The 23838-nt window shown below is 40.3% G+C and overlaps 1 protein-coding gene across 2 annotated transcripts in view; it reads right to left on the bottom strand.

Moving 5' to 3' along the window:
* Positions 1–18755, bottom strand: part of SCAPER (S-phase cyclin A associated protein in the ER) — a 134119-nt gene extending 115364 nt beyond the window's left edge. The window contains exons 1-5 of one of the 2 annotated variants that reach the window (XM_054077493.1): positions 18679–18755; positions 16415–16490; positions 13221–13338; positions 6360–6430; positions 3063–3260 (exon numbers count right to left, since the gene is read on the bottom strand). In XM_054077493.1, the coding sequence (XP_053933468.1) occupies positions 3063–3260; positions 6360–6430; positions 13221–13338; positions 16415–16490; positions 18679–18719 (504 nt within the window). In that variant the 5' untranslated portion in view covers positions 18720–18755. Of the gene's footprint in view, positions 1–3062; positions 3261–6359; positions 6431–13220; positions 13339–16414; positions 16491–17510; positions 17530–18678 lie in introns of those variants that run through there. The other variant, XM_054077494.1, reaches the window with a different exon arrangement.
* Positions 18756–23838: the final 5083 nt, after the last annotated feature.

Genomic DNA, 23838 nt, shown 5'->3' with positions numbered 1-23838 from the left:
AAATAGTTATACATGTTCTATATATCTATATGGAGGTTTGAGAGTTCTCAACACCAAGTCAATAGCAAAACACCAACTTCAGCAGTGCCCAAACCTAAGAGAAAATCCACACAATCACTGATCCTATTACACACATTTCCACTGTTTGTATCTTCACCACAACCCTCCCGTCTGCAGTTTCAACCACAACCAGCCACTAGAGCCCTTTCCGATTTGGGAGCATCAAACATCAGCTTCAGTGACAACAGAATCAATGAACTATACCAACTTGTAAGACTACAAGAGAGCAAAAGGTACAAAATCAAAAAGAAACATCTTTATATCAGCTAAATCTGAAGATTTCAAATGCAAGAAGTCAACACATTTCATTTTTACACAGGTCGTCTTTTAAGAACTGAAATGTTTAAGTAGAACTGCACATACTCATTTGAGCAAGACATAAAAGATATCACTTAAAAAACTGAAATATGGATTAAGAAAGTCTTTGTTAACACAGATTTATCTTAATAAAAAGGAACTTTCAAAATTCCACTTTAAAAACAAAATGAAGAAGGAAAAGTTAAACACTTTAATCGTTTTGATATTCTCTGTTCTCTGGTTCTCTCTCTGAATTCTGCGGTGTCCAATAAAGACCGAGTAGCAATTTTTTCTGAAATGTGAACCTTAGCAGGGTGTCTTCTTCCAGGCTCATCACCAACCTCTCACGGAATATATAATGACTAAGTTGATGTACATTGGTACACTGGTATTAAAAGTTATGGCGATGATGACAGAAAATCATGCATACACAAGGGCAGACAGGACACACAGTACGACTGAATTAAACCTGGCCTCCTAAGTCCAAAAGCCTGCAAAAGGATTATGCACGTCATACATATTATTTTCCTGCCAGTAAAGCTTAACATATTTTCCCTGCCATATCGGCATTGCTGGTATTCTGCCGATGATGGCAGAGTTAGGGAGAAACCTCATTAAACCACACAGAATTTGTAACCAGAGGCATAAAATCACTTTGCGTCCTCCCAATTCTCCATGTGCAAGTGGCTGGAGCCGTCCCTGGAATAACACACTGTACCTCACTACAGCCACCTTCCCTGCAGCAGTGGACGCACACGCGGGCACAAAACAGGGGTCCAGATTCTGCTCACTGCTTCAACATTTTCAAACAGCGATAAAAGGCACTACCAGAGATCTTACAAGATCTGATCAGGCAAGATCGGAACAGCTTCATACAAAGTTTGAAACTTGGTCCTTGGGACTGACACGAGAGCAACATATACAGGACTCGCAAAGCCACGGCAATAAAACAAGTGTTTTAGATAAGGAAGTGGTGGTTATTTACTTGAGCTGAGTCTCATATGGACAAACAGTAATGATCAAACCAAAGACTCGGTTATGCTGTTTTTAAGACAGGACATTGGCCTTTCACTAAGCTACAAGAATTCCTGAAACAATGTCACATGAGTGCTTCTCAATAAATATCATTTGCCAACTGAACTCTGAGACTAGATCGTGAATTTAATTTATGAACTGAAAGACAGAGGTACTACAGTAAACACTTTCTGTATCATCATTGAACAGGAAACTTTAAAAAACAATCTCACAGGAGACCAGCACACAAATGCATGTTCCAGCTGCTTGGGTAAGGCACTGTTTTGTGCTGAGAAGAAAGATCTTTTAAAGGGTAAATAAAACACAAATGTTACACAAGTTGTAAAACATGGGATACCGAACTGCCCTGTTTATTCATGTTTTGTTTTCTCCGCCTCTGTTTTGCAAATGAGGAAGCCAATATACACAGATACGCACATCACTGTCAAACGGCTGCTAACAGGAGGGCTTTTCACTCAGGCTATGTAATATTTCCATCCAAGAACAGATCAAATAGCACGATTAAAATGCTGAATGCTGTCTAACCCCCAAAATATGTGATAATGATACAAATATGCTTCTGTTCTTCCAGTCACAAAAGTTTAAAATGGTAATCTAATTACAATGCAAGGCTGACTGATTTTCTTAAACCAAAATATTCTCCAGAGAAGTTTCCTGAGCAGGAAGGCAGTTCAGTAACAAAATGGTAAACTGTGTTAGAGCAACCAGCATTGGAGGCCTCTAGCTACTGTTCAGTTTTCAAACCTGCTTTCAATGAAATGTATTTGTACGCCAATCTCAAAGTCAGTTTGGCCGTGTCTGATTACAGCAGAAAACCAGATGCATATGATAAGAAAAAAGCTTACCTAAATTGATATATATGCAATCTTTCACAGTGATTAGGTAATCATTCCCAGGATGTGTTGCGTTTTCAGCCATGTTTAATGTGAAAACAGAAGTCGCATCTTTAACTTTTTTTTTATAACATATTCTTCTGGCTTCTCTTAATGCCTGAGATAAATTTAATTTCTAAAGAATGAGTGATTTTTATTAAATGACAAGAGTCTTTTTACGGATCTACTAGAAAACCATCATAAAATGTAAAACAGATGCATATACTATTACGAACACGGGTTATTTGAAGTTAGGAAGCGAGCCTTACAGCGACATCCCAACCAGACGTTGTTCACATGTGACCACCCGTCACTTCCTTAATGCCACAGAGAGAACCCAAAGAGTGGTAACTATCACCGCAAAAAGGGAGCAATGTATAATTAAGCCACTTAACAGGAAGCAAACAGATGTGAAAAAGGCTGAATCACAACAGTGCCACCTACAGCAAAGAACATCACAGGGAAAAAATAAATTGACCAGTATTCAGTTAGAATATAAGCAAAATCAGAACTCAATAAGCAAAATCTGATTTCACCAAAAAACTGAGACCTAATAACATTATCGACATGACTACAAGTTTTATACACTTAAAAAAAATCAGTCACTGCCTAGGATGAAATCATCATCTTAATCCTGAATAAACATGCCATCAGTTTCCCTAATTACAAGTCTTCACTAATTACAAATCAAAAAGTAACATTTCTAAGACTCCAATTCTTCATTTGGCTTCTTTGTCAAGTATAAAAAAAGCATGGTAAGAGCCATGTGACACAGGCAAGGAACAGCCTGGGACGTACCTTGCATTCTACTACGCTCTGGTCCGATTCACACGTGACATAGATCTCATCAACTGCCCGCCTGAGGTTGTCAAAAAGAAACGCCCAGTATCGAGCTCGCAGATCAACTTTTCGAGGCTGCCTGGTTTTGGTTGGGCTTTTGTCAAAGTTTTTATCTCCAGCTGCTGCTGCTGTTAATTTACAGTCGATCGTAGCGTTCTGAAAAACAAAACACAAGGGAAAATGAAAACATCAACAGAAGGATGGTAAGGGGTTGGGTTTCTGTACAAAACACGTTTTTTCAACATATTCAGACCTCTATAAACAACAAATCTTTCACTGGAGACCACAGCATCCCAATGACTTGAGTTTTTTAAAAACACACTTTATCTAAATACTGGCAGCAGCTATGTAGAACTGGACTCTGTGTCTTTGACATTCATAAACCAGTATTCAAACTGCACAACAGTACAAGGTATTCTGCCTCTTAGCACGCTGGAAAGTTACACTGTCTAATTACATACCCTGTATTACTTATTCTGACAAGTATGTGCAACCATAGATGAAAATAACACTAATAATCACACCAGCAATATTCCATCACAGTTAAATCCTAATACCAAGACATTTACTGTTTTTAAACCCTCATTCTAACGTAGGAGCATTAATGTCAGTGAGATGCTGACGTGGCTGGCCCCTTGATTCATACACTATGGTTACATTGCAGAGGAGATGGCAGCAAGCACTGAAATAGTTATGAAAGGAAGCTTTCACACTTTAGAAGACTACTTGTACTAAGGTTTCCATTTACCATATTGTTAACACTGCAAGCTAAATTCAACCCAACCCAAGGGCTGTGCCAATGAATCAAGTTGTTCCTACTTACACTAAGTCTGGAAGTGTCCTCATGCTGTTTTAGTTGTAAATTAACAGCTTTAACTCGAGCAAATCTGTTGTTGGGATTTTAGTGTTCGCATGCAGGCTAATCTACCTAGTGCTACTTTGCTGCACAGATGCAGAGGACTGCTAATGTGCTGACTGGGACGGGAGCGAGGGAGAACATCCAACTGGCTTCTCAAATGCTGGCACAGACAGCAATCCTGACGTACCAACTTGGAAGCGCCTTATGTCACCTCAGTGTTACGTGTCTGCTGTGTGTGTTCAGCTTAGTCACTCCTGTGAGGACACATCACCTTGACTGGAGATGCACTGTCACTCATCAGCACAGGATATTCCAAAGGACTCTGAAGGACATAGGAATTTCAGGAGGGTTTCATACATCAGAGTATTTAATACTTTTTCTTCTATGCCATACAAGCCATCTCTTAAAGAACTTGGAGAAAAGATGCTCCTTAGCTGAGGCCTTGTGTATAAACCTTTACAGCAAAGTTTATTCTGGCTAATTTACAGCTCTTTTAAAATACAGTTTATAATGACACAACCTTGACTACAGAATCATAAATAGCTATACAAAAATAACAGTGCACGTTCTGCTGCCTCTATTTATAAAACGTGACCTTGGTAAAGTCATTAGGTTTCTATGCATTTAGGCAATATTGTAGGTGTAAAGGTTCAGTTATTTTGGAATCGGAACCATGTGTAATTCCTACTACGGGAAATATACATTTTCAAATGTATCTTGAAGACAACGAATATGTTTTGATATTTAGCAATAAATGTTATCCATCTACTGTATTTGGCATTCATTTATTATCATTTCAATTAGGAAAATGCCAGGTTGAACTGTCACTATAAACTTCAGCTGCAGGAAATGCAAAGGTTTCATGCCTCTGAAGTTAAGAAACACAGGAATATCCCTTCCTAAATCTCAATTAACTCAGTATGGACGATGAAAGTGATGTTAAAAAGGAGTCTTCTTTTCCTCCCCCCACCAAAAATAGTTTCAGTAATGTTGTGGAGCTCTGGAGACCATGAAATGTATATTTAGTCTCAGGATGCCAACATTTACTGAATGTAGATTTGCCAGCACCCTAATGAGAGGAAGATGAGATTGATAAGATCATACGGAAGAGTTCTTGTAAGTTTATTTTCTTGAGATTAGTGGCCCATTTATAAGCAAAGGAAAATTAAAACTGAAGGCTCAAAAAAAGTAACAAAAAAGCCACCAATTTACAGCAGTATCCAGTGACTGAAATGTATCAGAAATAAAGGTGCTGAATGCCAAGTTGAAGTGCCACGTGCACAGACACTCCCCAGCTCATTCAGACTTCATTTGTACCCACTAGGAATGCATTCTGTTTCTACAATACAGTTTTAGTACAGCAACCCCACACAGAGCCACTGAGGAACAATCAAGTGTTCTCCTGAAAGTGCAGTACTGACCCCATCCCAAGCGCCTGACAGACAGAATCTGAACAGTGTAGCACATTACTCTGATACCCATAAGTTTCGGAGCGCAAACGCTCACAGGGAGCCCCAACCAAGACAATAAAACATTCCACCTTGACGGAAGAAGAAACCCAGAACACGCTCTATTTGCACCACACTGGTACATGAAGAAAGAACACAAAGTTAGTGGCTGCTAAACTCAGTTGGGAAAATAGCACATCTGTGTTTTACAGACGCAAATACATCTCTATGGAAGGAGAATACATTTTCTTTCTCTTTTATTTCCCAAATAATAACATCTTCCATATGCCATATTATCAAACTCTGATAGATTGTCTCAAAACACTGAATGGCTATACCCATTGATCAAAGAAAAGCAAATGTTAAAAATACTAAACATGAGGAAAGACTGAGGCATCACTTTATTGATATAATAAAGGCTGTCGGTCACATAGAAAAAAACATGAGTAAAATTAAAAGAAGTTTCTTCTTCACACTTCTCATTTGGACTTGCTACTCAGTTGTAACTCTCAGAAATTTTATTCACCTGGACTAAGCTTCTCCAAAACAGGAGACATTGACTTTAGCTGTTACAGACGAAGTCGAGAAGTAAAGCATTTCCTTAGATTAGAAACTCGGCAGAAAGTTAACCTCTGGATAAGCAGCATGCTTATAGGAACAATACCCTGTACCGTTTCTTTGAACAGCAGTTTCCTAAAAACAACTAAAAGCCAAGATGTCACGCACCCAGAGATTCAGAAGTGCTAAAAGTAAAGGCTGAGGAAGATAACTTAAATTCTGGTGTCTTTTAACTTCTGAACACTTGATTTAGAAACTTGCATACTTAAAACATACAATGTATGCACAGTTTTATATATGTATTATTCAGCCAGTAATGTATCAGTGATACCACAAAACATAATTTTTAAGTCGTAAATTTTATGTCATAATAAAAAAATAAGCAGATACCTGTTTTGCAGTCTTATGTGTCCCTTGAGTCACCCTCTTTGTTTTTCCACCAGCTTGCCATTTTGATTTTCCTGTGGGAGAAGCAACCGTTTTAACCAACAGTAATGATTTTAACTAGAGCATTCCAAGATGCACGCATCTCATCTTGCAATGTACTGATATTGGCACAATGTACGAGCTAAGAGGTTCATAAAACTGTATATTCCAAACATATATTCCACTGTTTAGAATGTGGATAATGCCAGAAAACACACAGAAAATGAAAAAAAAATGCAAAGAAAGGCAAGAATTGCAGACTTCATTAAACAAAAATAATCTACCTTTAAGTGCTCAGTACCTCTGAGTATTGTATCATCATAATCTACAAGTCAAACATGGTACTAGTTTTCTGTATAGACTAAAAAAACTCTGCTCTTGAATGACGGTTCAATCAGATATTACAGAATTAAAACAACAAATGTCTGAGTAAGGAAAACCAAATGTAATGATTTAGTTTTTCTTGAATTGTTCAAACAACCTATCAGTAGATTTACATATTTTCTACCAAGAAAGATGGGGAAAACCAGAACGCAGGACTGGAATTAGTTCACCTGCATTTAGGTCTCCAAAGGAAGAGGGAAAAACTTTCACAAAGCATGAGTCAGTCCCCTGCAGATCTAAAATGCCTTCTCAAGTGTACCTGTCACCTTCCACTTACATGAACTGACTTTAGCAACCATGCTTCCAAAACGAGCGTAAATCCCCACAGTCTGAAAGAATGATTTCAGGTCTCCCTGTTGTGGTGGTGGCCACTTCTTCACTGATTAAGAGTAATCTTTGCAGAGATAAATTCTTATTAGCCTGGACCTACCTGACACTCTGGCAGTTAATCTTTGAGATTTGCTTTGGGGCAATTTAAGAAAAAATAATTAAAAAAAAAATTTTATTCCTCCAACTTAGTCTCTAACTTGCAGTACATGAAAATCACAGGATCCAATTACCACAAATGTAAGCAAGTTAAGACAAAATACTAACCATGGCAAGAGTACGCTCCAGCACAGATTACATCTAAGTAAAAGTTTCGAGATTATTTAGCTGGATGAAGCCAAGCACATAAATGCATTAGTTGCATGCAGTTCCTTCCTAGACCACGAAGCTCATTCCTGAATTTCAGGATTGTCCAGTTGAGTTTTCAGCAGTTCTTAGGCCAAATTCCCTAACACAGTCCAGCTGTTCTACACTGCTCTGGTTATGTGAAGCAGCTGTAAACCCCTGTTAATCAAGCAGTTGTACAGCTGGTTTGCATCACTGGCTATTCCTGGGAACAAGGCCTTTAATTTTCAAACAATTTAAAAATTATTTGCTTGATAATTCATTTTTTAAATGCTACATTAGCCAAAACAACACATACAAATAAACATATTGAATTCAATTTAGCAACATTCGATCCAGCTACTGTCTGTATAAAAAATTCCTACTCAGTAAAAAGCTTTGACTTCAGATAAGTTCCATGTTAGAACCGGGATAACTGAAATATTTCAATCACCCAAGTCTCTCTTCTAACAAGATTTACATTCAGCAAAGACAAGATTTTGAATGCAATGAGATACAGAACTTGCACAGTGTAAGGCTTAAATGGGTTATATTAAAATTAAAAAGGAGCAGATGAATACCAAAAAAAGTTGCAATCTCTTTAGATTTTACAAAACCCCGAATACTAATTCACCATCTAAGGACTGGGAAACATCTGAACAAGTCGCCTGTACAGACAACAGCAACTTTTCAGGCACTTTCTATACAAAGCAGACAGTTAAAGAAAACAAAACTTATGTAAATACCAGGCTTTGCAAACTTAAAAGCAAATATCATGTGGCAAGGACTCATTTCTTATTAGGGTGAATGCACCAAAAAATTCTGTATTTCAGCAGCAGCCACATTTCCAAGCTTTACTATTCTTTTTCTTCTAATAATTGCCTCTGGTTATTGGAAGACACCTTCCTTTCTGCTTCTGTCCTCCTACACTCACAAGAAGTGTCAACACGAGCACTGCTCAACAGTTCTGCCTATGTTTGGTGACTACTGGTAACTACACAACACCAGCAGTGCTGTGAGATGCACAGTAACTCAGTGACACATGAAGAGCATCGGTTACCAGGGATCTACTGAATGTTAAGGAAAGAACAATAGTGACCAAAGATGATCATCTCATTAGCTACTAGGTTGCTAATGTGAAATATATAAAGTAGCAAATTTTTGCAGCACTGGGGGAGTTATTTTACACTTGCAGTCTATTTCCATTGTGTCTGGCAATTAAATACAAAGCATGCAGGGCTTCCTGTCACAAAAAAAAAAGAGGTGCTAATACCTCCAAAAAAGCCATTGATAAGCTATTTTCAAAAGCTGTCTTTTATACTGACAATCTCAACAGTCATCCCTCTCATCTCTCTCCTTTAGGTAGTTTTACTGATATGAGAAATGTGCCTTTAAATTTTGTAATTAACAGCAGCCCTCATTTCTGTCCTCACAATGGCAGGGATCAACTGTGCATGCTGTTCCAGTGCCTATGACACTGTTTAGCATTCAAGCCTTCAGCAAGAACGACAACCATTTTCCATTACATTTCCTTTCATCTTCTTGAATGAATCTGCGGATACCACTGCGTAAGCGTTCTGTTCTTTGCTCCAGTTCTTGCACACAGTGAAAGGAACCTACCGCGTCACCTCTCTTCTTCCACATTATCTATCAAACAGTCAGCCCACATCACAGTGTCACGACTACATATCACCCGCCTGCACTCCAGAATCTCTTTCTTGCCCAGGTGGTGCAGTTTTCCATCTTAAGGAACATTTTTTTCAAAAACAAGGCTTGGACAAGACCTGGTTTCCTGAACACCATTTAAAGCAAGGCAGAGGGATCTGCCTGGAGGAAGCAACCAGGTGAGACTGATAATTTTTGAATCCTTAACTAAGAAAGCATATTGAAGTTTCTAACATTATTATGCACCATATCTTCTTAAAAGTTTGTACAGCAGTAGTAGATACAATTTTTCTAATCATCTGATTCTAAGGATCTGGAGAAAAGACTGCCTTCAAGCACGGGTATAACCGAAATTCTCAATGTTCTTCCCCCTCCAGATTGAATTACAGCAATATATTTGGCACAAAATTACTTTTACAAATCACTGTCACTGTCACATCCAGAATACAATGGCCCTGTGTTCACCTACCAGCACCAGACTGGATTCCCATTCAAGTCCGTGAAATCCAAGGTCTAAAACTTATGAGCCTTGAAGAACACCCTTTGCTTCATGTCACTTTCAGCCAGCTACAATCAGACCCAATGCTGCTAGAGCTTACACACAGTGTTTTCAGTTACAACACCCACAACTTCCTTACTTGCCCAAAGAGAGCCAAGTTTCATGACTTTCATCACATACGGCAAAACCTCTTTACTCCCTCACACTCTGTCTAAAGCAGCAGATTCTACTACAGGCTCCCCAGAGCGTGCCAGCTACCTTTCAGGCAATAAAATATACTTCCTTATCCTGTAATGCTACATCTACAAATGAATTCTACATGGCAAGAGCCTAAATGTTTTTAAACAAACAGGAAATAAGAAGGGAATAGTTAGAAATACAAGATTTTCCAATTTTTTAATATATCTCTTTAAGTTCCAAAGGTACCTCACCTTCCATTAAAATTTAAACATCAATCCTCTGGGAAGCTTTAACTGTTGCTAATAGCACAGCTTAGATTTAGTAGGAAAAATCTGAGTGTAATGCTTATCAGACGAAGGAACTTTTCAGAGTAAGAAGATTCTCCTCCTAAAGTCAACTGTTCTGTTAATTAGTCTATCCAACACATTGTGTTGCATATTAATGAATTTAAGAAGGAGTGTTTTAATTTCAAGAGTTGAAATGTGTTAATAGTTACTATCTCTTCTACACCATTGCCACTGTGTTTCGGATTTTCTCATGTCATTGATCTGTATTCATAACTAGAATTTCAGATCTGACATAACATGGGCTGCTCTGAAACATGTAATGGAAGTGCCACCTGCCATCCCAGAAATCTCTCTCCTTTTCAAGGAACATTTCTTACTGACAGAAGTATATATTTCCATTACAGAATTGGAAGATTTTGATTGCAGTTCTTTTCCGTATTGCTCTCTTACCCATGACCTCCATATTAAATATGTGAAACTTCCAGAGGACAATTTAAATGGTAAGCAGGACACAAGCACACAATTTTTAGAGGAAACAGAAAGAGAATGGATACAAACAGCATTTCAATCTATCAACCCTCTATAGCATTGCCAGTAGTAACAGCAGATGCCTATGCCTTCACTGTTTCTGCAGCTTATAATGAATAACAGCATATAATATAAAATGCTAACTCCCACACTGTTAGTGCCAAAGCAACACATCTGAACATCACGAGCAGACGAAAACCCTCCAAAGGCAAAATTCTGCTTTGACCAGAAGAATAGCAGGATTGGCTCGAGCAACCTGAACCGCTGGCCTGATTTACACGACCCCTGAACGAGTCAGATCTGTTCTAATTCATAATATTGCCATATCATTCCTCAGGGACAAAATACATAATGGAAGATCAGCACAAAATGAATCGGAGCTCACTGACACCAACATATCTACCCTCTATGCCAAGACAAGGGTCAAGAGACAAAGGACCTGTCTCTGCCAGACTTTCATTAGCCACAGGCTCCTTTTCACAGGGAAATTTTTCCATAAGGCAATTATCATCAGATCCTTTGTACTGTGTAAAAAAAGTCAGCCTATGATTTAATAAAGAATTTTTTTTAAATGGAGAAAGCACCAGCGACAAAAAGTTTAAAAATTACAACGGTGCTAATACGATCAAAAGAAGGAACTGATTACAGCTCCTTACATTTTAATTATCATACATAACTACTACTTAATGAAGGCTAAAAATTCATATTTACATTCATTTTTCATGTTTTGGGAGAAAACGTTAGTGCAAACAATCATCTACAACTCATATCCACTCATTTTTAAGGAAAAAGTCTTACATGAAAGTTTCTGCAAGAATATTGCAAGCAAGGTAGTATTAAAAAATATCAGATTGCTTAAAGAAATAGATTGAATCAAGTCACCAGTAGCTCAAAAGGACTGTCAGAAATATACTCAGTTTTCCTTTCGCATATACTCATTCGTATTACTGCCTTCCCCTAAAGTGTAATTCAGACTCTATAAATACTTTGGGCCGCAGTTCTGTCCTGCTTAAATGACATATGGGACTAATCCAACAATATCAATGGATCTACTAACATTCTCAAGAACATGCAGAGGCAAACTTAAAACTACCAAACAGATAAACACACCTTCTGGCGACTGATGCAAATGAAGCTGCCACAAGAACACAGAACTGGCCCGCTTAAAAATCCACATGTTCATGACAATAAATTGAGTAGCTGTTGCATGTGACGAAAAGCTGGGAGGTACATATTCTAGTTGATCTTAAATTATTTCTGTTGTTACTTCCTACATGCAGCTAAAAAATATTCACAGTACACGTCTCTCTGCAGACTAAAAGTCCTGATAGATATATATATATATATATATATATATGTCCTGAGAGAACTGGGACAACACTGAAGTATAAGGAACAGAACCTGAAACCAAAGCTTGCAATTAGGCTCAGAACATTTAGCTCACAAATTAATCTGTCATCCTGCCTGTCACTGTTCAACAGAGGCACAGCTGTGCCTTCTGAACAGAATGAAACCTTTATCAAACTTATACAAATGTCCACATAGAAACATCTAAACAGGTTTTCAAACAACCCATTGTCTTCTATGACTAATTTAGACTTCAGCTTTAAAAAGGAAAAATAAAAGCCACAAAGCAAGCCAAAGACAGCTCAAACTTTGCATCAGTTTGCTTCAGACATAGCATCAATTATCTTGTGACTTAATATAACTTCTCATACAAATCTGTTTTCCACTGGCAGAATCACAGAACAGCTGAGTTGGAAGGAACCTCTAGATATCATCTAGGCCAACCTCCTCCTTAAAGCCAGGTCAGCTAGAGTGGGCTGTCCAAAACTATGTCCAGCCAGGTTCTAAGCATCTCCAAGGACAAAGACTATCCAGTTTCTCTAGGCAACCTGTCCCAGTGTTCAACCACCTTCACAGCAAAAAGTTCACCTTCAGACACTCCTGCCTAAGTCTCAAAAGCAGCAGCACCTGCACAGGGTTGTGAGTTACAAAAGTACTTGAGACAAATTCCTCAAAACCATCATTCTGACATCTGGAACAGCTTGACCAGTATAAAAATTCAAGTCAATTCCTGGCTCCTTAAGTAATCATACCACAAGAGAATATTACACAGTAACAAAACTGTTCTGAAGACTTGTATTATGGAAAACTGGCTCCACGTATCCCCTTCCTGAAAGATTCTTCACAGATGTTTACCAAAGGCTGAAGTGATACCAAAAGAAACTTCCAAACTTATGCTTTAAGGCGTAGAAAGCAATTTGTGGGGTTGTATTGAGCCATTCCTACAATTCTAAATTCCCAAGTTACGAGAGCTCAGTTAAAGACATTATTATATGAAACAAATCTCTTGATAATGTCAGCAAAAGAGAACAGTCTTAGATGTCGCTTACAGACAAAATGAGAACAGTTTTTCATCTGTCACTGTGAAGGTTTTTATAAAATGATTTGTCAACTTCAGGGTGCATTTTGGGCAAAAGCCTCAAAATTACACTATGTACACTGAACAATCATTTTGTTTCTATAGAGAAATCCTATGTAAGAAACATGTTTCCAGGCAAGCAATGCCAATGGAGAAAGAGATGGAGGCGGAGAAAGCTAGTGGAAGCAAGACTGCTGAATACATACCATCCTCTTCTTTGTTTTCCAGCGGAACACTCCATGCAATTAAGTTCCGTGCTGTACGTCCCTCTTCTGCAACTATCTTCCTCACTTTGTCATGGCTGTTAGAACGTTGGAAAGAAGCCTGAAAACAAGAAACCAGAGACGGGAAAAAAAGATATGTACTTTTTTTTTAACAGGTTAATTTCATCCAATATGTGGTTAAACCATCCGAAGCAGGGTGTGAGTACTGAGTTTTCCTCAAGTACCCGAAATGGGTGTACATATTCACATTCACAATCATTTTCCTGCATGCTAAGCAGATTGATTTGTCAGCATGACATGAGAGTTACTACTCAGCCCTCAGTATCGCTATGTCCACACCACACGTTCTTAACCTCCATTTCACTGATTGTCAGTGTCAGCATCACAGTAGAGTTCACAATAGTTTTATTCACCTTATTTAAGACATTTACAATGTCTTTAATTAGATCTAATTATTCAAGATAAAAGCTGCATGAGACCAATATATATATATTATCTGACTGAAGAAAGCCTGGAGAAAGGCACAAGATTGACCAGAACCATCCGAAACGTATCAAATCCCATCTGTCTTTCACTGAGAATACAAAACTTTAGTAAGTATCTCACAGCACACAGTTAGCTGTTATTACTGGAAAGTTGCAGCTGCTCAAAGACAGAATGAGAGACACTAAAGATGAACTTTGTTTCCCTAATAAACATATTTCTTTGCATTTGCAAAATACACCATTGTAAGACATTCGAAACCAAATATATCAAATATTTGTGTCAAATGACAGATGTCAATTAGATAAAATTTGACTTCTTCTACAGTTTATCAAGTTATTCCTTGAGAAATAATTCAAAACAAAGCTGTGCTACATACTGTAGTGATAAATTTACGTAGTGTGATAGCACAAAACTGCTGACTGAGTTATCTTTAAGCACTGACAAACCTAATCACAAAACAGTGACATAAATCCAAATACTATTTCAGGCACAGACCGACTGATTTTTTATAGCACTAATCAGAAGACGCATCCTTCCTACCATCACGCCTGCAACCACTTTGCTTTATCGCACGAGCATAGCTTTAGAAAGAAAATACAGTAAAAATGAACATAGCAGATGAGTGGCTATAATTTATCAAGCTGCAAGGAAACACAACACAAACAAGAAACTACTGTTACTTCAATGCTTCTGCAACGGTATTTAACTGAGGTTTCTCTCATGCAGCTGTCCTCGGCTGCTTGTTTCAAAGCCGCAGTGTGCCATCTAGTGCTCCACAAACTTACCTAGAGATATCATCACACGATACAACAAAAACAAAACCAAAACAGCACCACTATAAAAGAGAACTTTTGGAAAACCCACTCATTCACCTTCGCTGCAAGGAAAGTTAATCCATGGCATCCTCAACTGCCAAACATGAAGTAAACAAATAAATTGTTCCTCATTTAATGGCATCTTTTCTTTCAAATTCTCCACCAGCAGGCAGTGTTCACTCAGCACAATCTACATAATATTTAACTATGGCTTTCCTTCAGCCCAAGCCCACTCATTCTTGCCATACACAGAAGACCTGGGAACCATCTGAATGTTTTTCTTTCCTATGATTTTTTTTACACTGTTATGTTCCATTTCATCCTTCATCAGTTTTCCTATCCCACAAGCTTACCATCCCTATTCCTTTAAGTTTTTTTCTCCTCCTTTCCAGATCTCAGATTTCAACTTTTCTGAATCCGACCACATACAGTTTTTCTCTCCCAGGTTGTCTCCAACTGATTCACGTTTGCCTTAGAAATACAATGTCCAAAAGCAGACACAAATACTTCATTGGAGACTTTCTTTGTGCTAAACCCTGCAGGCAGGTTATTCACAGCTTGCAGTTGATAATCCCATTTAATCATCTCAAAATGATGCACAGGGTTTCTCAGCAATATGATCTTACCTCTTCATCATTTATGATACAATCACACCATGTATGTCATGACATATCACCCGTAAATTAGCATGACTTACATAGTTACAGAATAACAAGGCCGGGAAGGGAACTCTGCAGGCACAGTCCAAGCCCCAAGCCCCTGTCCCTTGCTAAGAGCAGACCCAACTCTTTTTAACATAAAAGGAGAACTTCTCTTGTTACGTAAACAACCTTCTACAATCCCACGGTTCCTTTCTGCACAACTGCTGCCAAGACAGTTGTTTTCTGCCCTTATTTCTGGAGGTCATTACTCCCACGTAGGTGTAAAGCTTTGCATCAGTACACCAAACTGATTTTTACATTTACTTTACTTATTTTTCACAAGCCAGAAAGACTTACAAGGAAAGCAGAAGGATCTCAACATGACATTTCCAAGTATGTTGTATCAAAAAAATAGAGTCTGACTTAAGTCTCATCTCCCTAAGTGCCAAAGCCATACTGGGTATCAACACACTCCTTTTATTTCACTGGACAAGAGTAAGCTTTGATATCCTTTGAGATGAGTGAGGTTTTGAGATACCGATGCAGAGATTTTTTATCATTTTCTCCACCTGAATCCCTCCTATTTGATACTTAACTATCCAAAGCAGTCCCTTCTTTGAAGTGCTCCAGATAGAACCATCTGTGAGGCAAAAAGAGTGACTACAAATTTGTTTTGCCATAAATAGCAGATTTTTGTTATTTAGTCTGTACTGTGCCTTTGTATGGCTATGACTATTAACAAACCTTTTATGAGGATCCTTGTTTTAATGGTGTTCATATATACAAATACCTTGCTGTAAACAGAACCACCAGTTTCATCCATTGTACTCTCAAAGAAAATTACTTCAGCTCTACCTTCAGCTATTTCAAAGAACTGCACTGTATTAGTGTAACCAAACATTACATTCTGACACTATAGCACAGGTTGGATGAAAGCGGTTTATAATAAGAATCAGCTGAAATAAATGTTTTAAAGTGCAAAAAACCTATATACTAGCGCACATAGAAATGATGCAAAACTGGAAGAACTACTCAAATTTCTTCTGCAGCAAAATTCATTTTTGAAGGTTTCTCATCATGGTGTTAATAAAGCAAACTGATTCAGTTTCTAGAATCAATACTTTCAGAGAAAGCACAAATGAAGCAATTTATGAATGAATCCCAACATGAAAAATCAGGTTTACTTGCAGCAGGAACAACCCTATCACCTTGTCATAATAGCTGAACGCCTTACCATCATGTTGTAGCCTTCCTCCGCATCAGGAGTCTCAGTTATTACATTCTTGGACGACCCCATTGAGTTTTCATACCTGTGCCAAAACAAATGCAATTAATTATTTCACTCAAATCGCTTCTAAAATTAATTCTAGCCTCTTAGTAGCATTTATGTCATGGACATAAGATGAACACCTAAGGTTTTCAGAAGAGAGTTTTATTTGTAAAGTGTTTGCATTCCTCCTTATTAAAAGTGGCCAAAGGCCCAAGCAGGAAACAAAAAGAGAACAACCCTACAGGAAAATGTAAATATATGTGTAGTAAGACAGACAGTAAAACAGTACAGGAACTATTTAAACAAATCAGCGCTTGACTGCTCTAGAATAGTGAAAGGCAAGCAGCAAATCTTTCCTGTGACAAAGGACCGGGCAAGTTGGTGATTAGTTGAAAAAGAAAAATTAATCACACAGTGTCAGATAATTAGTGGTGAAGCAAAATAAAATGGAAAACTTCTCATTTTAAAAAATCAGATGTGATGGTTCCTGTAGTCATCTCTGAGGACGTGAACCATAGAACAGCTTGGGTCAGAAAGGACCCCAAAGCCCACCAGTTCCAAACCTCCTGCCATGGGCATGGACACCTTCCACCAGATCAGGTTGCTCAAAGCCTGATCCAACCTGGCCTTTTCACCTTTGAGCTACAGAAACTTTGCCACAAATGCAGCAGTACAGGGAACTAAATATTCACAGGTTTATCAAGAATTTCCAGGACAGTAATACTACTTCCGAAATAAAACTACATCCTTGGCCTCAGGGTTGAAATACATTCTGACCAGCTACTCATTAGAGTGCCAAAACTCTCCTGCATCAGTTCTTATTCTTCTGAAGAATCAGATGCTTACCAGATGCTAAAGACACTTCTAAATTACCAGAAATTAGGTAACAGAACAAGATTAACCTCTGATCAGACCAAAGAGGGATTTTGTTGGTCTCTGTCATTAGTGACAGTGTTCTGGGTGGGCTGTTCCCTCATTCTCATGTTACACCTCTTACTCCTCACAAACTGCTCATTTTTCTAAAAGTAAATATCCAAACTGTATGTCAGCAAACAGGTACCTGTTAAGATTTGCAGGTGTTTGTACACTTTAAGGCAACATACTGAGCTCATGAAAATCCAAACATTCTGCAGCCAGTTGACAGAAGTGAAGCTCTTGAAACCAAGCGGGATTTTATCTCAGCATCACTTCAGATTCCAGGACAGGCCCAGCATGAGGAGATTCCACACACTGAGATGTCTTAGGAAACTGCACTACTGCCACCAAATGAACTTGATTATAATCAAGGTGCCATAAGAGCTTATTTAATTGACATACATAATTGAGGGAGAAAAACAAGGGCCTGAGTATTTCCCCAGTACTGCAAGGCAACCGGAAATAACTTGGAAACAGGAATCTGTCTTCAAAAAAGCGTGTAGAGGAGGCAAACCCTGTACCATCAGCCTCTTTAACAGTGGTGTTCCCGGACAGTGAAGGAAAGGCCGTCAGTGTAAACCGGGAGCGCCGCACCAGATTGTAATATGAAAATCCCTGGACGCCTTCTGGCAGTTTTCAGGGGTTACGTTTCCTTGGCAGGCACAGCCCTCACACCACGGGAAAGCAGCTCTGGGCAACTCAGAGCTTGCTTGCTCTCCATCAGAGCCAGCAATTCCCAGTTTCCTCATGGACTGACAGAATCACAGAATGGTTTGGGTTGGCAGGGACCTCAAAGCCCATCCAGTTCCAATCCCTGCCATTGGCAGGGATACCTCCCAATGCATCAGGTTGCTCCAAGCCCCATCCAGCCTGGCCTTGAACACCTCAAGGGATGGGGCAGCCACCACTGCTCTGGGCAACCTCGGCCACGGGCTCCCCACCCTCACAGGAAAATATTTCTTCCTCCTATCTCGCCCAAACTTCCCCTCTTTTAGCTTAAAACCCTTCCCCCTTATCCTATGGCCACAGCTCCTATCGAAGCCTGTCCCCATCCCTTTTCACTCCTGGGGGGCCGCAAACTCAGGGGCTGGCCGGGGGGGCCGCGCTGCTCGGCGAGGCCTCGGGGGTACCCTCCGGCCCCGCTCTGCCACGGGCTTCCCCGTTGCCTGTGGCAACCGGCCGGGCTCGCTCAGGGCCCCGCGCTGGGAGGGCGCTGAGGCCGCGGCCCCGGGGCGAGAGGGGGGAGAAGGGGGGTGAGGGCTGGCCCGCCGCCATCTTGCCCCGCGCGCCCGCCCCGCGCCGCGGCCACTCACGCTCTCCGCCGCGCCGCGCCGTCCCGCCGCGGTGACGTCATCGCCGCCCGCGCTCGCGCCCAGCCCGCCCGCGCTACGCATGCGCCGCCCGCCAGGGCAAAGCCCGTCCGGCGCGGGGGGTGGGGGGGCTCGGGGGTGCCTGTGCCTCCGCGGGTGGGGCGGGCACTGCACCGAGCTCTGCCCTCACCGGGGCAGAAGCAACAGCGAATAGGTGCGAGCCTATAAACGCTTGTGTGCAGTACATAGAATCACAGACGGGTTTGAGTTGGAAGGGACCTCAAAGCCCATCCAGTTCCAACCCCTGCCATGGGCAGGGACACCTCCCACTGGATCAGGGGCTCCAAGCCCCATCCAACCTGGCCTGGAACACCTCCAGGGATGGGGCAGCCGCCACTGCTCTGGACAACCTGGGCCAGGGCCTCACTACTCTCACAGTGAAGGATTTCTTAATGTCTAACCTAAATTTTCCACCTTCCAATTTAAAGCTGTTAAAAGTGAAATTGTTTAATTAAACTATTAGGGTATATAAATTCAACAAAGTGTGAAGCTCTTCTTTACAAAAATACAGTATATGTAACTTTGCTGTGACAATGTAACTTCTGCAATTTGTTTTGCTTATTTCTACTCAAGATAAGCAAGTTGTGAACTTTGCTTGCCTTATATGGAGAGTGTACGTGATTATTGCTACTCAAGATAAAGAGAGCCTCTCGGCAAAATACAAGGAAAGCTTCTTAGTGGAATACAAGGTGCACATGGAAGATATGCAAGAAAAACAAGAAAAATGGACTATATAAAGGACTGCATATACGTTGAAGAGTGTGGCAGCAGTGGAGTGGAGATTTATCCCGTCACTCTGTCACCCAGCGCTGCTTTTGCTCACTTTCCACTTGCTTAATTATAAATAAAAAGGACTGATTGAAATTATTCGGCGTCCAGTCCAACGTTTATTACAAAGCCATTTCCTATCACTCCACGTCTGTGTAGAAAGTCCCTCCCCAGCTTTCCTGGAGACCCTTTCAGTACCTGAAGCTGCTCTAAGGTCTCAGAGCCTTTTCTTCTCCAGGCTGAACAACCCAAACTCTTCCAGCCTGTCCTCGTAAGGGAGGTGCTCCAGCCCTCAGATCATTTCCACAGCCCTCCTGTGGACCTGTTCCAACAGCTCCATAACCTTCTTACGTTGGGATTACAGGAAGCGTACGGAAATCATAGAATCATGGTATTGTTTGGTTAGAGAAAACCTTTGAGATCATGGAGTCCAACTGCACCTGTCCACCACTAAACCATATCCCTGAGCACCCTGTCTGCCCATTTTATAAACCACTCCAGGGACGGAGACGCCACCGCTGCCCTGGGAAGCCTCTGCTGGTACCTGAGAACATTTTCCTTGAAGAAATGTAACTGTTTCGGTGAAGAGATAATGTGTACACGAGGCAGACAGCAAGCTGGGACCTAACCCTGGGGTTTAACACTGGTGAGGCATGACTTGGGTGCTGCATCCCACATGGGCACTCCATGTGGAGAACAGTGCAGCTTGTGGAGATGCCAGTCCTTCCCATGGGATCTAAAGCCTGGAAAACATGGCTCATGAGGAAATCCTGCACAAGCTAAGTTGATTTAGCCAATGGAGAAGGTAAAAGGGGATGTGGTAGGAGTGTTCAAGCATGTAAGGGCATTATAGAATCACAGAATCATAGAATGGTTTGGGTTGGAAGGGACCTTGAAGCCCATCCAGTTCCAACATCTTGCCATGGGCAGGGACATCCCCCATTGGATCAGGTTGCTCAAAGCCCATCCAGGGATGGGGCATCCATGAGTTCTCTGGGCAGTCTGTGCCAGTGCCTCATCACGCTCACAGAAAACATTCCTTCCTAATCTACATCTCCCCTCTTCAAGCTTCAAACGGTTCCGCCACTTCCTATTCCTGCGCTCTCTGATAAAGAGAATAATCCATTGCCCCTGCTGTGACAGGAATGACAAGAAGTATAAGGCCTACATTGTAACCAGGATGATTTAGCTTGCAATTTCTAAAACAGTAAAAATAATACCAGGCTTGGAATAGATGGCTTAGGAGATGATCTATGCTTCAGCTCAAGTCTCCAGAATCGCAGCACCAGCATCCCTCCACAATGATACAGACACTAACTGGCTGGGAGCAGAGTGCTGAGCCAGGCAGCCTCGCGGGTCCCATCCAGACCCCTCACACTGTTGTTCTTTCCTAACAACACCGTTTTTTATTTATTGGGCAGTTGTCTAAGTTTCCACAACAGCCTCTTTCGTTTGCACTGCGGTACGGAGCCTCACATCAAATCCTGCTGCTCTGGTTCAGTGCAAATCAGATACCACATCAGAAGAACGTCATTTTATAACCTATTTCCTCAGATATTAATAACTGCACTGAACGCAAAGAAGTAGAAAAACAGGTCTGTAACGTCTGCAGAGTCAAAAATACTTCAGGAGTCTTTGTGCAAGGTGTTATGGAAAATTTAATTGGGACATGCATAAAGCCGTATTTGGGTACTACGACAGCAAATTTCTATACAAAATATCAATGACACAAGATATCTGAACGTGATAATAAAGAAGTTGTTGCTCGGGTTTTTTGTCTCACTTAAATCCACATGCCAAAATCCAACTACTTTTATAATGGAAAAAGGAAGGGTAAGTGTTGCATGCTGGTCTTGGATGTGCTTAACTGTCTCGTATGCAACCTAAAATGTTTACGTGTGATAAAAATAAAATTAGGAGAAGATATCAAAAGGGAAGCCTATCTAAATAAAACTGCTGTAAATCCATTTATTCTGCAAGTGTATAAAAGACATGCATTAAAGTAAAGAAAATGAAGGCTTATTCAAATTGGGCAGTGAATTATAAAACTGAAATGCAGAAATGTAAAAAAATTATAGTCAACACCAGATATATAACTTCACTTGCTGGAAATAACTGTTAAGAAACTAATGTCTGTGTTGCTGGACAACTGCTCTCATGCTGACAGTCTGACAGGGACAGATTCGCATTTGTAGGTCTTTTTGAGAAGCCATGTGTTGAATGTGACCTTCCAACATTATTTCCTTTGTGACTGAAAGAACAGCTCCAAACAGATTGTGAAAGACTCCATACAATTCGGCTTGAGGGAGGGGGGATTCTTCAGGAAAGTCAGAAAGTTCAGCACATAAAAACCTTTTTAGATGGCATGACTTGTATTCTGAGTCTAAAATAGCTTCACTGATGCACTCTTTTTACTTACACTACAGTAGTGATGCATTTGCTGTGCACTTGGTTAGAAAAATCAAGGGAACGTGGGAGACTTTCTCTTTTCGTTCCTCCCCCCCAACCATCAATACCAGAATGATCTTGAATTGTAAGACTGATCTTGATTATATGAGTTATATCACTGTTTGTCTGTTTGCTGGATTGTATATTTACAAAGGCTAATTATTAAGAGAAGAATATGATTTCTTATGCTTTCCCTCTTGCTGAGCTTCAGATTTCTCTTCTAAAGTATAGGCTATAATGACTTTTTTTGGTTTTACTTGCTTTATTGTTCCAGTTACTTGTATTTCCTCCTCCTCCTGTCTTCAATCATCTTGGCATATGAGCGTATTGATAATAAAATTGCTCTTGGCACGTCTACATTGAATTTGTTATTTGGAGGCTACTACAGTTGTTTCGTCACTGAATCAGATACACTTGTCAACTCCTGAAATATGCAGTGAAAAGGTTTTTGAGGTGTTAGTAATGCAATAGAGAGAGAAGGCAAAGCATCTTCGGTACTATTTCAGAAACAGAATCTTATTTCTGTTTTCATTGCTCATAGGGTTTTCTTTGTCTACATGTTTCACAAGCAGTAGGACTTAACTCACATTTTGTACGTCATTTATATAAGTACTGATGGGAAATTTGACATTTAAACCAATAAATTACATTAGACTTAACTTACTATTAGATTTTTTAATAGAAAGACATTTTTTATATGGACAGGAAATTGCAAAAACACATTTAGTGATTTCTCGCAGTATTTTATTCTCAGATCTTCAAAATGAACTGTCGTAGCTCTTCACAGTTAATAGAATTTGAGGTTAACCGTGGAGCAGTACATGGCTGTCACCACAGAAGGGACAGGACAGCGCAGCAGCCAGCCTCCAATAATCGAGGGCTCTGTTTAAACCTGGCAACAATCACATTTCTGGACACCCACGTGGGTTAATCTCACTTCTTTCTGTTTAAAAGAGGAAGTTCCAGAAATACAGATACTGAAAGGAGAAATAACAAATACAACGGTGGCCTTACTTTAATTCCAATTAAGCCAAGAAGGATGATTAATTTGACCTGAGTGTGCTTGGGAACAGAGAAATCCCAATTTCATGACAGCTCTTAGGAATGGTGTTCCTGGGGAGGACCCTGCTCATTTGCTCACCGTATTTTTAGATTGTCAGAGTACTGAATGAGGGTAAATTTATTTTGCAGCTTTCTTGTCTATTATCTGTATTGAACAATTATGAGCATTTGTATCGATCCACCTTCACTCATTTATAAGTATGACTTCCCTTTCATATCGTCTTGGAAGTGGGTTTTTGTGTCTTCAAAGGAGAGAAACAGGTTCCTTTTGCTGTAAGTTTTACACTGCTCATTTCCTGACCATTTTCCCCCATGCCAGGGTCTGTTGATGCTCGTCTGAAGTTCTGAGAACAGTCCCCTCAGCCTGCCAGGCTTCATCGATGCTTGGAAGTTGGAAAATTCTCTCTGTATATCTCTCTCTATAAATATCTCTATCAAACATTATCATAATGTTTGACATTGTCATAGAATCATGGAATGGTTTGGGTTGGAAAGGACTTAAAAGCCCATCTGGTTCCAGTCCCATGGGCAGGGACACCTCCCACTGGATCAGGTTGCTCCAAGCCCCATCCAACCTGGCCTTGAACACCTCCAGTGATGGGGCAGCCACCACTGCTCTGGGCAGCCTGGGCCACGGCCTCCCCATCTGCATAGGGAAACATTCCTTCCTAAGATCTCATCTCAATCTCCCCTCTTTCAGCTTCAAAACATTCCCCATTGTCCCATCCCTGCACTCTCTGATCCAGAGCCCCTCCCCAGCTTTCCTGGAGCCCCTTTCAGTACTGGAAGTTGCTCTAAGGTCTCCCTGCAGCCTTCTCTTCTCCA

The sequence above is a fragment of the Cuculus canorus genome, chromosome 12 (assembly GCF_017976375.1).
Source record: "Cuculus canorus isolate bCucCan1 chromosome 12, bCucCan1.pri, whole genome shotgun sequence".
Classification (NCBI taxonomy): Eukaryota; Metazoa; Chordata; class Aves; order Cuculiformes; family Cuculidae; genus Cuculus; species Cuculus canorus.
Note: the sequence above shows the minus strand (reverse complement) of the source record. Positions and strands in the feature narration are given on the sequence as shown.